Source organism: Populus euphratica, unplaced genomic scaffold (assembly GCF_000495115.2).
Source record: "Populus euphratica unplaced genomic scaffold, PopEup_1.0 scaffold44.1, whole genome shotgun sequence".
In the NCBI taxonomy this organism is placed as follows: Eukaryota; Viridiplantae; Streptophyta; class Magnoliopsida; order Malpighiales; family Salicaceae; genus Populus; species Populus euphratica.
Window position 1 is genome coordinate 1,607,529 of NW_011499865.1, and position 18,179 is coordinate 1,625,707.

Below are 18,179 nucleotides of genomic sequence, written 5' to 3' on the forward strand. Positions count from 1 at the left end.
TTTTATTTAAAAATATTAAAATAATATATTTTTATATTTTTATATTTATTTTTTATATTAAAATAAGCTAAAAATATTAAAAAATATAATTATTATTTTTTAAAATTTTAATAAAAAGACAAATTAAAACTCATTTGCAAACTAGTCTCATTGTTGTTTCTCATCAGACATAGGGGCAGTAAACATTCGAGCTTGTTATGGCCAACAAAGAATGTTATGAAATGTGTCAATCCTAAGACCTATGCATAAGATTCTTAGACTTTACAATTTGCTACATCTTATAGTGCACAACACCATATCGAGATCCAACTTTAACGTGTCAAAAAGTTATTTATAGCTAATGATGTTATAAAAATTCAAGTAGCAATAAGTCTCTTGAATTAAATAATTGGTTAATTAATTAGTTTAAAAATTTTATTTATTTTTCATATTAAAAATAATTAAAATCTCATATTTAGTAATTGAAAAGTCAAAATAACTTATAGATAATATTTATAAAGAATCTTTTTGATAAAGATAGGGACTCTTTAATATTTAAATACATACATTTTTTACAAAGAAAAAATACAATAATATTCAAAAAAATTGCTCTGAAAATATATATGTATTAAAGAATGAAGATTATAAATCTTTATTCTGAAGGTCTCATAATATATTTATAACTCATAATTTTTTTTTATGAAGAAGAAGATTTGAAATGTAATTTTAATATAATAGTGTTTAATAAAATATAAATATCTCTTACATCTTATAAAGATTATGTTTAAAACATTAAATATTAAATATAGTTGAGTTTATAAAAATTAAACTTTTTTTTTAAACTAGACTCAGGAGAGATATCAAGCACACTGCTAAGCTCAATATATCCAAGATTTAGTATATTATCATGTCTAATTATAACTAGAGTAGCTAGCGCTAAACTCACGTATCTTCACTGGGATGTGTTATTGTTTTATAAAATTTATATACATAATTTTAATTTGGTGTTTTTTAATAAAAATATACTCATGAAAACTTGGTTCATCAATGCCATTACTTGATCATACCGCACCCCAATTCTAAAACAGATCTATGGTTGCAATTTATATTTTCTATAACAATATTTATATAGGGTATTTTCTATATTAAAGATGATTTCTCTATTTGGTACTAATACTGGGTGGATTTTTTTTTTTTATAAACTCCAATATTCTATTCTTGAACGATTCCTTTCACAATGCACACATGTACATTCAAATGTACTGCTTTCCTGGTTTTGTGCAATCATCATCTGTACGATCCACGACCATCTATGTGTACTGAAACCATGCATCCTTCGTCAATCTTCCTAACACAATATTCCCATTTGCCGTTCCATAGTAGCACAATAGAGATGGAACAGGGAGTACAAATTGTACATTAATTCAAATAAAAAATCCATATGAAGTGACACTGAAAGTAGTGTTTGCGTACAAGAGTCAACTAATATTTTTTTAAAATTTAATTTTTTTTATTAATTTTTTTTTTATGTTTTGAATTGTTTTAATAAACTAATCTCAAAAATAAATTTTTTAAAATAAAAAATATTATCTAGATATATTTCAATATAAAAAATATTTTGAAAAATAATTATAATCACACCTACTAACAATTTTGCAACAATGTATATTATAGCAATACATTTAAATAGAAAGCACTAGATTATTGTTTTTTATATAACATAAAATAAAAGTAGAATACATTTGTCACCGAGACTATGCAATACAGAGAGACCCATGATATGATTGTAAAACTCTGTTTGGTTATGTAGATGTATACATGTTTAGCTGCGTCAACAATTAACAATATATTTAGTTAATAGCGGATCATATTTTTTAATACATGAATCCCATACAAATATGTATTCCAAACGCAGGAATAGTACAAGCAAGTCTATCTTGCTTTTGTCGTGGCTGCTCATGAAAAGTAGAGAATGAAAATAAAGAAAGATGCTTTCAAATGCGGAGATTTCTATGATGGTTATGCTTCTATGACAAGTCTAAATTAGTTGATGTAATTGTTTTCTTATGATATTTTAATATTAAATAAGTATAATGATAACAAATTGTTATTATGATTTTAGAAAAAAATTATGATAGCCTTGGAAAAGAGATATATTTCTTATATAAAATTTATTTAAAAAAATAATTTATTTTATGTATTATTTATAAAAAACATTTTTTAATTTTTAATTCATTTCCAAGAAAATACATAGAGAATAAATAAATAATTTTTAAAATAAAAAGGTATTAATAATTAATTAGTTTTATTATACATATAAAAAAATAATCGATTTTGAATTATATGTTTGAAATTAGATGGTAATTATGAATAGGTTTTTATGATATTTAAAATTGTATTTCTTGTCGAATGAATTTTATCCATGATAGAATTGCAAATAATTTAATAAAATAATAAAAAATACTTAATATAAAATATTATTTATTTCATGATATAATAGCAATACTTAAATATATACTATTTTAATTAAAAATTATCAATATTAATAAGTTTTTTTAGTTATTTTATAATTTAACTAAACACATTTATTATTTATTATTTAATTTTAATTTTAATTAAATTTATATTTTTTTAAATCAATTTTAATTAAAAATATTTTTTATAATTTTTTTTTTCAAAATATAACCATAATAATTATTAGAATATCAAACACTAAGCTTCGACAGGAGCGGCTTTGGATCACATGTGAGCGGCAGCCAACGTGCTTCATGTGGTCTAGGTCGCCCCTGCAGGGCCTCCTCTACATGATAATTGCTGCACAGCAGTGGTGGGACCAAATCTGAACTGAATAGCCACCTGGTTTTCAACTTCATGCTGACATTTTCCTTGCAAGTTTCGATTTTATTTGACGTTGTTATTTTTTTTACAGTTAATGGTGGCATCCCTCTCCTATTTCGTTTATAGGCGTTTTTCGTTTTCACTTTATTAGTTTGTCTAGTTACAGCAGGTAAGGGTTGCTCTCTTGTTAAAAATTGGAAAGCGTCAAAACAGTACAATATATAATTAAATCCAATGTCCACAAGACGGAATGCTAGAAGAGTCAGAATGAGAGACCCACGAAAGCAAAAACTCAAGGTCATAGAATCACAACATTACTTGCAATTTTCAATTTTAAGTTGTTCTTTTACGCAAATGGGCAGGCATGACAATGAAAGCTCTTATTATTATTATTATTATTATTTTTTGTTCTAAGAGTTCTGCCCGTGTTGTGTTGCTAGTGCAGCACCTTGAACAGGTTTAGAGCTAGTAAATTGCTAAGAGTCAGACCTACCTGCCGTCTCCAAGAATGATGGGAACAAACCTGAACAGTGCATCATGAAATGATCCAAGTTGGTGCTAGCTAGATCATGTTTCCTCGTAGCATACTCCACTCCCATTGAAAATCTACCACTTCATCAAGGAGTGCCAAAAGCATCATTTGTTCACCAGGAAACCAGTTTTACCCATGGCCGTTACTTCGCAAAAATTCCTGTAATTTCATTGCCCAGACAAGTGAGGTTGTTACGAGGTGGCAAATTAATATCGACAATAATGAATTGAGTAAATAAGGAACCAGAAATGTTATCGTGGACACTGCTACACCAAAATCCTCACATCAGACATAATAGTAAATAGCTCTTCTTCCCCTATTTTCTTCCAAACTCCATTTATCATCAGACAACCTTTGTCATCTCCTGACAACAAAACATTCTTGCAATTTGATTCAAAACTGTCGGCTGTCTCTCTCATCTTCTTAACACTTGATTTATCTAATAAATAAATATCACAGCCAGCTTCTCTCTTACTACCAGTCCTCTCGATGCTAGGGTAATATGAAAAACGAATGTCGCCACTGCTGCCTTGTTTCAGTTCCCAGGACTGCTTCCATTCTGATGAATGAACAGGCTTTTTACCATCATCAGCACAGTCAAGAACAGGAAGATGGCCGGAAGATCCAAGGTCACGGGCAACATGCCAATTGGACATGGATTCCATGATTTTTCCACAGCCCATCCACCTGAACTACCTACTTCACCACCTGTTCTTTTAACAGCTTTACTCTTTGTGCGGCAAAATTTAACAAACTCTAGCTTCTTGGTGGCCTGATGGATAGATTCATCTTGCTGGATAAGAAGGTTATACAAACTTGGGAGAGAAGACTTCTCTTGGGTAACATCTGGGTCTGACAAAACTAGCGAACTTAGTTCTTTGAGTTTCCCCATCACAGAGGTATCACCCATCAACTGCACAAAATGAAGCGCTGAATCCATAAGCTGCTTATTGCCATTTGAGGACACCAAAAGACATTTGTGGAGGACCTCCATCAGGATTGTGTTTGATAAATTCATTCCTATATAAAAGGCTTTTCTTTCAGCTGCAGTTTCTTTGCAGAGAAGAGGCTTTAGTCCCTTGAGTTGACCAACAAGCCATGCAAACAAAGAAGAAAGTCTTTCAATTTGGCCAGTCTCTGTTCTGTATGCCCGTGATGTGAGGTGTGTTCCTGGACAAGATTTCAGAAAGGTCAACAAAGATAACATCGAATCAAAACTACAGTTACTGGCAGCTACATGCCACACCACATCAAGTTGACTTTCATGGTAAACCGGGTACTTGGATGGATAAACAGAAACAGCTCAGAAACAAGGTTTAAAAGAGTTCAACAAATATAAAGTTGGGCATGCCTAACTCACTAGCTCAAATGAGGAATGATGATCACAAATGTCTGTTCAACAATGAAAAGTTCACTAGTGGGTTTGAAATGCAAAAACAAAACACATATTGAAAGTTGACCACTAAATTATTGCTTGCTGAAAGCAGTAGCAAACGGAATTTGGTTAGGTCTGGAAAGAAAATTTTTGTTGGCAGACCAATTTTAGTTGAAAATTCTTGCTAATAAACCAACATATAAGTAGAGATGTTTCTGTACATCTTGTGAACCAACACAAAATTATAAACCACATGCATGTCAGTGGAACAGAAGGATAAGTTTGTGGTTACCCATTTCATATTTCATGGCTTCTTGTGCGTCAATCATATTTAGAACTGCCTTAAGAAGCATAAGGAGTAGTTCTGGTTCCTTCTTTGAGAATTTTGTTATTACAAGCTTCCAATCATCCAAGAAAGAGCTCATGTCTTCGCCAACTAGGCAACCTTTTGTAAGCTCCACCAGATTTGAGGAATCTAACGCCTGGAGCAAGAATTCAAACAACATTGATAGTATTTCTGAGGAGAAGAACATAGACGTACAAGATTTTTGAAAGTCTTGGTAATATTTTTCTTAGAACCTGTAGAAAGAAGTACATCAGCAAATACATATAACTAGTGCACGCGGATATTTGGGTCATTTTCCATGCATTATCCATGACCCCAAATTTCAAAGCATTACAGTAAGAATTCCTAAAACATTAAAACTATTCTCAAAATTTTAGCACTAAGTATTTATAAAAAGTTATATCGCAACAAAAACAATATCACGAATGAAAGAACCATAAATTTGAACTTTGCCTTTATTAGTTCTTAAAAAATAATTGGAGCATATTATCTCACCCCCAGATTTGGATGAATAGAGCTTGCTGGGCATGAGAGAAAAACTTATTACAGCAACAAAGCTGTTCATGACAATTGCATCTTACTGTTTCAAGAATTAGCCTTTCCAAGATAAGGAAAATTAACATGTTCTGGATACATGGTGGTGGAAAAAATACAGATCACTGTTCTGGTCAGCATGAAAACCAAACATGCTACATAGACGAAAGATTCCCAAAGAGGATTAAGATGAAAGCTAATACCAGCATTGTCCTAATTCTAATTTGACAGGACCCCTCATTCACTCACTATGATTTACCTGTTCTAGCTATCCTCATGTTGTTAAGAAGGATTTGCCCTTCTCTATGTTTCATTCTTAGAATAGAGAATTTCTTGCTTTCTATGGAAAGAAAATGCAGTTGCATACTGGTAGATCAAATATAGTCAATCAAATAAGAACAAGAACAAAAAAGGTGCACAAAAGTTAACAATCTTCCAAAACAACCAGAGAACAAAGAACCGTTACTTTTAATTTTTTTCGTTACAGAAGAAAAAAAGAATAGATGATAGTTTGTGGAGGAAAATGGAGAAAGAAGTGCACCACTCAAGTAAAGAAAGTCTTTTTTACTAATAATTTCTTCATGAATAACAGTCACAAATATGAAAAAAAAAATATGTACTTTTAAGTCTTGATGAAAATCCTGTAATAAGGTCTTCTTTTGAATCATATTACTTAGGCAAGACAAGAATATTATTTTAAGGCTTTGCCACATAAAAAAGGAGAAAATAAAAATGCATAGGCCTTTGCATCAAAAAAGAGAAAAATAAAAAAAACTAAAAGTGCATACATACATTTTTCTTTGATTACTGAAGAACCAGGTTCAGGACTCTTCTTAACTTTCAAGCAGGAAGCCAACTCAAGGAGTTTAGATTCGATTTCTTTTCTGATGCTAGCAGTTCCATCACTTTGGAATGGAATCTGCTTTGTCTGAGGTTCCCAATAATAAGATTTCAACCAATCAATTGCCTGAAATTATCAGCAGCGCATGTTATAACTTAACTTTTCCAGAACTAAAAAACAAACATTGTTTGTTTGTTAAGCAATTCTGGGGAAGGTTTGTCCAACAGTTTCCCAAAAAGAAATCATGAAACATTGAAACAGGAGTTTTGGCTTAAAATGCTAGCTGTTAGAAGAAAATCAGAGGGAAAATTACTCTACAAATAACAGAAACTCGCAAAGATAGCACACCTTAACAGCAGAATCCTGAACAAGTGCAAGAGCAGGAAGATTACGGTGAGAACCCTCTACAATCATAGCAAGATTAAGAAAAGGAAAAATGAGTTCTCAATTTAGTACAAAAAAGAAGAAGAACATTTCACATTTCAAATTAATATTAATGACCTGCCACCAAATTACAAAAGCTCTGCTAGCATGTAAACAAATATTCAAGAAATTCAAGTTAGATCCTCATATGTGGATCAGGAAGAAGGATAACTGGCTGTTGATATGGGATAAATTTGGACTAACAAGAACTTGTGTATTTGCAGTGAGTTAGCTTGGTTAAAGTGTGGAGTTTAGGGGTCAGGGTATACGGATGAGGTTTATATTTAAGGTTCATGAACCAAAGAACTTGAATCCAAACAAAATAATGCTAAAACAGTTTGGACTTCTGAATGGCTCCTAACTTGACAGTAAGCATGTAGATGTGAAAAAAGTATGCATGGATGACCAAAGTTAAGACTCTTTCTTTGCTTATCAAACTAAATTATATTGAGCAACTAGCTTATGCAAAGAAAACACTTACCATGACAAATGTCGATCAGCATGCGTGGAATACAAATTGCACCAGCTGCCTCAGCAATCGAAACCTGTGTTTTCTTCCGTGTCTTCTCAACAACACAGTTTACAAGCCTTCAGAAACAACACTCAGCAACATGAGCCTACTATTTTTCCTCATTGCAATTTTATGTTTGCATGCATATTCAAAACAAGGCAACATAACCAGACACAATCTTTAAGAGCAAGGCCTCCAAAAATCTCCATGGAAGTTACACACAAACCAGGATTACATATATAAATCCACAAATTATATGTTGTTAGAGCAACTCCAAGGGGTGTGCTAAATGGAAATCCAAAAATAAAAATATTATTTTGGCTCCTCGATGCCTATTTAAAATGCTCCAAGAAAAGTCTAAACAAAATGCCCTTTTTCTCCCAAAAATGTTATTCCTACATGTCTCTCAAAAAAACCAAAACCAAAAAAGCAGAGCCAACAAAAAAATAAACCAATTAAATACAGCCATATGGAAAAAAAATGACATCAAACTCCTTGAAGGAAAAATAAAGCACTTATTTCTTCCATTCCAATACAATTGGCTTTTCAAATGGCTTTTTTCCATTGGAGTATCCATTGTAAAAAATAGCCATATTTATACTATTCAAAATTCCATTTTATCAATTTGGCTCTTCAAAATAGCATCTCCCCTTCGAGATGCTCTTACTTTGACTTGATAAAGGATGAGTGTTTTTATATCAAAATATTTCAGCATATCTTAAAACGAACAGAGATTTTCCAAATTTGAGGATATGCAATTAATGTACATACATCAAAATGCTAACAAATTATTATCTATGAACATAGGGTTACTTAATTACTAATGTATTAGTAAAACTCGTTTTCAAGATGCTTTAAATTTCTAATCTATATTTTCCAGAGCTGATTGCTCGAGCATATATGCAACTATCACCGAGGCATGATTTCCTGATCTATCAACAATACATAGATAAGGAGCTTTTCCTTGCCCAGTCTTCCAGGTTTTTACCTCAAGTCAAGAATGCCATACAATATAGCAAAGGAGGAGGAGGAGGAGGAGGAGGAGGAGTTCACCTCAAGATAGCCATACAATATAGCATTGCCAGCATTTGCTCTAAATGTATAGCATCGTCAGGTAAGTCCTTTCTACAATTACAAAAGCGAACATTTTCAGAATATGAAAAAAATGGAAATTTATTCCAAAAACACACAATTATAACATTCATAGCATCACAGTCTCGCAGAAGCAGAAGAACTAGCATTGCCATTGTAATTTCAGCAACTTGCACAGGCCGAGAACCAGGCAAAACGTTTAAAACAGGACCTTGGGCATCAGCTCACCGAGACTGGAAACAATGAGTTACCTATACAAAGGATCCTTCTGTTGAACTTCAATGATCGACATCAATCACAACTGGTAAACACCCTCTGCTTCGCCATGTAGATATCTAAATCACAAATACATAAACTCAATTAAAACTAGAAACAAAAGGTAGAAACATTCTATTGGCAGCTGAGTCACTAATTTAACAATAATAGAAACCACGGAATTATTAAAAATAAAATTTCAAGTTTTAACAGCTGAACTGAAGCAGTTAAAAATAATACGTGACAGTTGAGGGAAAAAAGACTGAGAGGAAGCAAATTAAAAGCCGAATAACATACCGTTTCCCCCAGTTACTCGGGAAACAAACAGAAATCAATTTAGAGAAAAAAAATAGAGTTGCGTCTTACTCTATTAATAGCAGAAATAATATTTTCTGGAGATTCGGAGAAGAGAGAATCTCTAACACATTCCCACTCGTTCCAGTTTAACCACGGCACCAATTTGTAGCCGTACGATGAAGATGACGATGTTGATTTCTCTTCTTCATCATCAACAACGGCTACCGTTTCGTCTTGGAATCCTAGCAATGACTCCATTGATTAAACGCTAATTAATAGGATTAAAGCTCTAGCTTCTTCAAGCAGGGAGAGGGGACTACAAGTGCCCAAACAGAAAGCCCAATTTATTTATTGTTTCGGTCCAAATGTAATAATACTTGAATTGTTTTGAGGAAGATATTTTGGTGGCTTTGTCACTGACAGGGGCTCGGGAGGGAAGGCTTTGTGCGTTTCTTTGTTCTGGGAGATAGTTTTCAAATTCTAAAACCCTGGAGATGCTGGGGGCGGGTCGGATCCGATTCCATACGGGTTTGATTTTCTTAATTATTATTGATTGTATTTTTCAAGGAGGATGGGTTGGGATGTGAGATGGGTTGGGATAAGGAAGCTCACGGGCGTATTTATTGTTATTAAAATGGCCTGTTAAGCGGCACGTGCCGTTTGAAAATGCTTTCGAGTAGCGTTATTAAAAAAAATATTATTTTTTATTTTTTTAAAAAATTATTATTATTTTAATATACAACAAAATTTTAAAAATAAAAAATATTATTTTAATATATTTATAAAATAAAAATATTTTAAAATTTACCAATTAGGCCCGCAGATTTTTTAAACTGTGAACTTTGGAAATTTGCGCGTGGTGGTGAAGGTGCGCAGTATATTTACCAAAAATACTAAAATAATAGGCAGAGTCAGGCAGTGTTGTGTGTCTGTAACGAGTTAGCTACCATGAAGTCTTACAGCGCGAGGAGACCGAGAGAGCTTAGTCTGTTCAGACTCAGTCAATGGCTTGTCATTTCTCTCTCTCCTTATCACTCTCTCTTCTTCTCTTTACTTATTTTCCTTCAAATTCACAATCCAACCAGGTAATTAATCTACTCCTAATTCCTTCACTTTTGGTTAATATCTTAGTAAATCTAGTCAACTTGAGTTGACTTAAGTCTGAAGAGCGCAATCAAACCTTTTTTTTTTTACTAATCATATTGGCTCATCAATCAATAAATCATTTGAAAATTTTGGTTTTTTTCTTTTCAGTTCTGTGAGGCTGGTATTGGATATGATGAGGTTGGATGTGGAATTTCATCATCATCAACAAAGCTGTTGATCAAGGGAGGAACTGTTGTGAATGCGCACCATCAGGAGGTTGCTGATGTTTACGTAAAGGATGGGATTATTGTTGCTGTCAAGCCTAATCTTAGGGTATAATAATATTTGTTTAGTTTCAATCTTTTTGAGCCGAACTTGTTTGGGAAATAGTTCACAGAATTTTTTTTAAAAAAAAAAAATTTGTTCTTGAACTGCTTGCAAGAGTTGTATTTTGTTCGTTTGTTTGTTAAGCTAGCTGAATCAAGTATGATACTTTATTATAATTTGATTGATTAAGAAAGAAAGAAAATACTCTCAGTAGAAGTTCTCAAAATGATTTCTTATGAAGATCTGTTTCAAATTCTATGATGAATTGCCTTTGAAATGGTAGGAGATGATTTCTCAGATTGTATGAATTTCATACAGTTATGATGTTATATATAACAATCTCGAACTTGATGGTTTACTAGCTAAGACCATAGAAAGGAGAGGAAAGTATGATGTTGATTTGCTATCCTTAATTGAATCAAGCAGGCAGAACTTCTGTGTTTTAATGAACAGAAAAAATGGACTGAAGACTGTTTTAGTTTCAGATAACATCATCTCAAGGGGATTGGTAATGACCTTTTGGAGATGCAAAGTGGAACAGAGTATTTTAATGCCATGTTTGAAATGGATTTCAGCGCATCTGACTGGAAGTTCATATGGTGATAAAGTTTGTTCATTAGGGCTTTTAAATTTCTCGTGATCACATAATAATGATACTTGAAATCCAGCATTAGAAATTTTGGATTCTCTATATGTAAATACAAAATTTGACAGATTTTTGCATGAGAAATCCAAGGAGACCTATCAGTTAGACAAGCTGGACATTTCCTCCAAATCTTTCAGGCTCGGTAGGACACTTTTGTTGCTAATACAATGTGAGCCAACCAATCTAAATAAGTACATAAAATGCAGATTTCTAGGATATTATGATATACACTTCTAGCAGCTCAAGATTCATAGCTGCTTATGCCTTCCTGATAACTGTCTTCATTTTAAATCTACTTTATTCAGAATGCGATATGCACCCATTACCCTCTTGTGGCGCTAGGTTATCTGGTTTCTTTAACGCTTTTTTTTTGCTGTTAATGCCTGCACTTTACTTTATGGTGTCTTTCATACTTAGTTTTCAATTGTTTGGTTGCTATTGGCAGGTTGGCGATGATGTCAAAGTAATTGATGCTACAGGAAAGTTTGTCATGCCAGGTTAGTCGTGGTATTATTCCTTCATGATAGATCGATGTTGATGTTTTAAACTTTTTAACTGTGGTTTTTTTTTTTTTTTTTTTTTTGTGGGGGCGGGGGGGTGTAGGCTTCCTGGATCCCAGAAGCTAGGATTTCCTTGTAACTCTTTCTTTCTTAGGCTAATCTTATCATAAAAAATATGATAGCTTCAGAGATACATTTACTGTTTGTCCACCTCTCTTTCATGCATTCATTGTTGCAGTTGAAATAGGGTTTTGGAATTTTAACGATTCAAACACACTAATCACTCTTTATTGCATCCTATAATAAACCTGATACATCTGTAAAATGCAGGAATTGCTATACTACAGAGGATCTTAGATGCTTTCTATCAATGTTTTCTGCCTTGCAATTTGTAATTTGGTTTTTTTATTGTTATGGAATATGATGTAGAGAGTCTAGCGTTTAGTCCAACCATTTCCATGATATGCATGCTTGTTATGATCACTTATTGTGAATTCTTTTCTCTATGCTAGAAGTAATTTGAGTGCATAATGACAATCTGGTTTGCTGTTAATTCCAGTACAGGGTTTAAACACTTAATGCAAATCATTCCATTTTATGGCTGCTTCTTCTCCTTGTAACATCAGGTGGAATTGATCCTCACACGCATCTTGCTATGGAGGCCTTGAACACTGAATCTGTTGATGACTTTTTCAGTGGTCAGGCAGCAGCTTTAGCAGGTGGAACCACAATGCATATTGACTTTGTTATACCAGTAAATGGGAGTTTAATAGCAGGTTTAGAAGCATATGAGAAAAAGGCAAAGAAATCATGCATGGATTATGGTTTTCATATGGTAATCACTAAATTTGATGACATTGTTTCAAGGGATATGGAAATTATGGTGAAAGAAAAAGGTTAGTATCTTGTTTGAGGTCATATATGGATTCAAGTATTTTTTTTATTTTCAATTTATATCGGTGAACCTAGTAAACAACAACTTCTGGCTATTTATTGTTTTATTTAGAATCTATGTGCATCTAAAAATTGCAGGTATCAACTCTTTTAAGTTTTTTCTAGCATACAAGGGGGTGCTTATGGTCAATGATGAGCTTTTATTAGAAGGATTGAAGAGGTGCAAGTCTCTTGGTGCATTAGCCATGGTCCATGCAGAAAATGGAGATGCTGTATTTGAAGGACAGAAAAGAATGATAGAGCTTGGTATTACTGGTCCAGAGGGACATGCTCTTTCAAGGCCCCCACTGGTATGCCTTCAAATATATTATCCACCTATAACGTGTGCAAGCCAACAAAAAATTCTGTAGTTAAGCGATGATCTATGTGCTTCACTCTAGAGTTTGTACACTCACTGATTTATCATACAAGTAATTCTATAGTAGCATGAAGACCAAATCTACTGTCCTTATCTTTGATTGAATTAGTTGTTCCAATATTTTTTAGTCATTTTCTTTTCTTTTTCCTCTATGACGTGTTGTTTTTTCCTGGGAGGATTTAGTGCTCAGCCGATGACCCATGTGTGAGAGAATGTGGCAGATGGCTTTTACCCTTCTTCTTTTTTTTTTTTTCATTACCGTGTTTAGTTGATATTATATAGTTAGAGTTATCTACTGTGCTTTATGATGTCATTAATTTTATTATCACAGAATCGTACAAACATGTTTCAGCTTCATAAATGGCCCAAATGAATTCTTAAGCTAAGGAGATTTGCTTAGTTCAGAAATTTACTTTCTTTTCTGCTGATCTCTAATTTATACCCTTATTGATAAGTAGAAATGTTGTTCTATTCTGTGGTTTTCTGTTTCCTTAAAGATATTGAAGTATATATACCTTCCTTTTATAATTTAGCAGTTAGTTTGATTCTCATGCAGCTGGAAGGAGAGGCAACTGCTCGGGCAATTCGTTTAGCTGGTTTTGTGAACACGCCACTCTATGTAGTTCATGTTATGAGCATTGATGCCATGGAAGAAATAGCCAAAGCTCGCAAATCAGGTTTAAATTTTTTAATATTTTATTTTCTTGTTTGTTGAGGAAGTTTTACATTACTGCAGTAGCTAATAACAATTAATATTTTTGCGAATGGAATATGACAAACATGTAAAAGAAAGTGTTGCTTACAGGAGAATGCATAGCCATGAGTTCGTAAGAGAATTAACAGTCTGTAACAGATAGAAACAGTTAAATTTGATGGCATCATCCCATATATTTTGTATATTTTCTTATACTTTTTCTCTTAAATTAATGTTATTTAGATAGAAGATTCAGTAACATGCTAACATCTATGTAAAAAAATAGATCTTCTCTGAAACAAGTTCATTGAAAATTTGGCTGGAAAGAGTAGCAGACTATAAAGAATAGATAGTGATACTTTTGGAATACAAGCTGGGTATTAAGGATGTTGTAATACAAAAGATGAAAGAGTCCATTTTGATCACTCTAATTTTCTACTTTTACCATTTGATCTCCAAAAACTGCAGTGATGGCAAATCATTGCAAGATTATTGGTTAAGTGGTACCATATATGAATATGGGAACAAGGATGATGTCCCATTTAAAGCATTTATAGTTATCACCAGACTCCTCTGTGTGCTTCTCTCAGTTGTGCCAGACTCTATTGTGAGTAACTGTGATGGCTGCTTGTTCCCACATGCAATTGATTTCCTACCATAATCAGCCACTTTCTCTCCCACCTATAATCAAAATCCTAGTAACCTCTACTTATGTGTGTCCTGGATTTCTGCATGATTTCGTGCCTAAGTTGCACCAGCTTATTTTCCTAAGTGCGTTGCTTTATTTTCATCCCTGTTGCCATCTCTCGCTTTTATGAAGGCACCTCAAAACCTTTACTTTGGAACTCTAAACAGGGTTGTAAAATGTACTTCTACCACCAGATTCCATTTAATACATATAGGTATCTTAGCTTATTCGTTTATGACTTCCTAATGCTATATTGTTTTGTTTTGTTGTTTCTTTTCAACACTTGAAAGCCTGATCACTTTCTTTCAATTGCAGGGCAGAGAGTTGTTGGTGAGCCAGTGGTTTCTGGATTGGCCCTTGATGATTCAGGACTTTGGGATTCTGACTTCACCACTGCATCAAAGTAAGAGCCAACAATCTGTTCATCATTATTATTTTTATTGAAAGGAGGAGAGGGAGGTGCACATATTTGGTCAATTTGCCATATATATTGCCAAGCATTAATATATTCTCATGCTTCAGGTATGTCATGAGCCCCCCTATAAGAGCATCTGGGCATGGCAAAGCCCTGCAAGATGCCCTTTCAAATGGAGTTCTGCAGGTTTCTCTCTTGTCATTATAAAGATGTTGCTGGGGTAACTGTTGATACGTTAAAGATACTGCAGATCATCTAGTTTCGATGAAGTTAACTTCGGTAACAAATTAATTTTGTCTTCTGTAAAAGCAGGACGTGAGGTCTCTTAAAATCTGGAATGGTGATTATAATCTTCAGAAACAATAAATGGATCCAGATTCATAGATATTTTGAATTGGCCAAGACATATCAATCTATTTGCTCATTTAAGAACAATCTCATAATCTGTTTCTCATGTTACTCTGTACAATTTGCAGCTGGTAGGAACTGATCATTGTGTATTTAATTCCACACAAAAAGCCTTTGGGATTGATGATTTCCGTAAAATTCCTAATGGTGTCAATGGTAACAAAAATTTATCATTGTTATTTCTGAAGTCAATTATATGCCTCTTCTTATTCCATTTACTCAATTGAAGCCATTTTTCTTCGTGCTACATATGACAAATGGAAATGTAGGTATTGAGGAGAGGATGCATTTGGTTTGGGATCTGATGGTGGTAAGCTTTTGTGACTCTTTGCTTAATAAATTTCTGTCCTCGTGATTGTCAACTAAATGCTGGGCTTCTTTCAGGAATCTGGCCAAATTTCTGTCACTGATTATGTACGGGTCACAAGCACTGAATGGTATGTTTTGACTGTAATTCTCTGTTTGTTTAGTATCTGTCTGTGAATCTTGATATTCAGTTTCAGCGATAAGAAAGATAAAGTATAGGCCAGATGTTCAATTTGATGAATCACACTATTTAGCTTCATCCAGTGCCAGGATCTTCAACATATACCCAAGAAAAGGGGCAATTATTGCTGGATCTGATGCTGATATAATTATACTCAACCCAAACTCAACCTTCGCGATTAATGCAAGGTCTCACCACTCTAGAACAGATACAAATGTTTATGAAGGAAGAAGAGGGAAGGTAACTTTTCATTATAATTTAGTGCTGTTTTGTTTCGTTAACAAGTGGGATTCGAAATACCTCTTAGCGGTTCTTGCATAAGAAGGGTCTCACACCGTTTAGACTGTGACTAAAGTAATGGCATCAGCTACATCCTTAGCTGATGTTTATCATCACTCGATGCCTCCAATCCAAGTGATTGGTGTCCTGTATTTATTGTATTTTCAGCGTCTTTGCAAGTATATTTGTTCTATTCGATATATATGGCTTTTAGAGTTCATCAAAACTATGGTGTCCAGAATAAGAACACACTTAAAGATAAGCATAATTGCTGTGGGTTCAGATTCATTACAACAGGTTATGCTGTCATTTTAGAGCCTGGAGTCACTAGAATACCCTACTTATTAAACGTTTTAGGAGAGAAAGACCCATGCTGCAACCGTTGAGTTGTGACCCGGGATCACCTGATTTATCATCACCAGGATTCATTCATGCCTAAATGCTATGCTCACACTTGTCGGGTAGTATGTTAATTATGATATGACCCAGTAAAAATCTTGTCTCTGTATGGGCTGAGAAAACGAGATTAGAAATGAGAGAAATATGCCGGCACAGAAGTATCCATGCATTGCTTGTCACACAAAGTGAGTATGCGTCTGATAATTGCCTGTGGTACAAAGTGATCATGCATCTGCTAGTTCGCTGCATTAAAGTCTTAGGTTTTCTTTGTATGGGTGTACTTGTGTGTTGCATTTCTGTAATCTTTCACAAGCATTGTGGTAATTGGCTTTTCTTTGGTTTGTAAAATTGTTGTCCAAGAAAGATTGGACTCATGAATCAGAAAGCCAATTTGGGATTATGAATCATATCAAGTCATGAAAAGTAAGATTTATAATAAAATGGAAAATACATGACAAAAGATAATAACGTGCTACGTGTTTCTAAAATAAAGAATGCATATAATTGTTGGAACAAAATGAACATCAATTCATAGAAATTTAGTAGTTTTAAGAAGTTCAAGACATTGTTCATCGGTACTCGATCATCCTGATGGCTTAATAATTAATAATCTATCTAATGGCATTTCCTAACCTGTCAAGACTCGATAAAAAGTAGTGAGCCTCTACAATATATTGTTTTCACCTTTGTCATTTTGTTTCTTTGTTTCTCACTCCTCTTTCACCCACTCTCCTCCTTTTTGTCAATTTAATTTATAATTGGCTTCAAATCGAAAGTTGTACCAAACAAAAGGGTTTATATGCTGCTGTTATTTATGATCTCTGGACTTGTTGCTTTCTTACTCTTGCCATCTCTTCAAAATTATGCGTTATCTTTTTGCCTATTTTGCTATTTGAGGTGAATATCAAATTGAATCGTGACTGAATTGCATGTGAATCAAGTCAGATCATAAGATCCAAAACGTGAATTGTGAGAATTGAAGAACCATTAAGAATCATTTCATGTTCAATTGGGTCTAGTGTGGATCCTGCAACTATTTCATTTTTCTCTTATATGTCACCCTTCTTTCATTGTGTGTGTAAAGCAGCGCACTTTCTCACTCCCCATCATCGTGTTTGTGTGTGTTCATATTCATATTCGTGTTTTAACCTAAACCTTGTCACTCTATGTTGGGTTTTGAAAGTTTATACAATTTTTTCATCAGGGAAAGGTTGAGGTGACAATTGCTGGAGGACGAGTTGTTTGGGAAAATAATGAGCTGAAGGTTGTTCCTGGGTCTGGCAAGTACATAGAAATGGCCCCTTTCAGCTATCTTTTCAGCGGTATTGACAGGGCTGATGCTTCGTACCTATCTTCCCTGAATGCTCCAGTGAAGCGTTTTAAATCCACAACTTAAAAGTGGCAGGTACTGCTACTAGGATCTTCCTCTCTGTTACATGATGCATATGGGGGACCTATACACAATACCAAAATCTGTGCAAAACTTAACCCAGCTCCACTAAGCATGAATTTCCAATAAACTTGTGTTATGTTCTCCAAAATAATGGTATCGTTTCTTTCTTTCCTTTTTTCTTTTTTTCTGTTTTTTTAACATTTCTTTAATAAATAAATTGGATTGTCCCATCTTCTCAAATGGGAATGGATATCTATCGGTATGATTATTAAAATACTTGTAAAATTATATGTGATGTGTAAAATCAGACTAAAATCTTAAGAATTAATAGCCTCAGTCGCCACCAAATCAGCCCCAGATCGAGCCATAAAACTTCTAGTTTCAAATCATAAAAATTCACAGCCCTGATTGAATTATTCTCATCATGTAGTCTTCTTCCCCCGTGATGGTAGCTTTCTTCTTCGTGAAATTGGGGAAGGAGGACTCATCAAATTACCCATAAATTTTGAAGATATGAAAAAT

At 33.7% G+C, this 18,179-nt stretch overlaps 2 protein-coding genes across 2 annotated transcripts; one reads left to right on the plus strand and one right to left on the minus strand.

Moving 5' to 3' along the window:
• Window positions 1-3,011: 3,011 nt before the first annotated feature.
• LOC105125999 (uncharacterized) lies at window positions 3,012-9,603 on the minus strand. The gene is given in 11 exon segments (XM_011026691.1): window positions 3,012-3,983; window positions 3,986-4,519; window positions 5,017-5,256; window positions 5,259-5,303; window positions 6,397-6,571; window positions 6,794-6,849; window positions 7,350-7,456; window positions 8,433-8,504; window positions 8,723-8,761; window positions 8,763-8,806; window positions 9,093-9,603. Coding segments are annotated over 11 exon segments (1,869 nt in total). The 5' UTR covers window positions 9,282-9,603; the 3' UTR covers window positions 3,012-3,615.
• A 315-nt stretch (window positions 9,604-9,918) lies between these two features.
• On the plus strand, window positions 9,919-17,887 carry LOC105126000 (dihydropyrimidinase). Its single transcript, XM_011026692.1, has 13 exons — window positions 9,919-10,108; window positions 10,278-10,442; window positions 11,528-11,579; window positions 12,209-12,478; window positions 12,615-12,826; window positions 13,451-13,571; window positions 14,592-14,679; window positions 14,799-14,877; window positions 15,168-15,255; window positions 15,369-15,409; window positions 15,484-15,536; window positions 15,670-15,826; window positions 17,469-17,887. Exons 1-13 carry the CDS (start codon window positions 10,028-10,030, stop codon window positions 17,658-17,660), a joined length of 1,599 nt encoding a protein of 532 aa, XP_011024994.1. The 5' UTR covers window positions 9,919-10,027; the 3' UTR covers window positions 17,661-17,887.
• The last annotated feature ends 292 nt before the right edge of the window (window positions 17,888-18,179 follow it).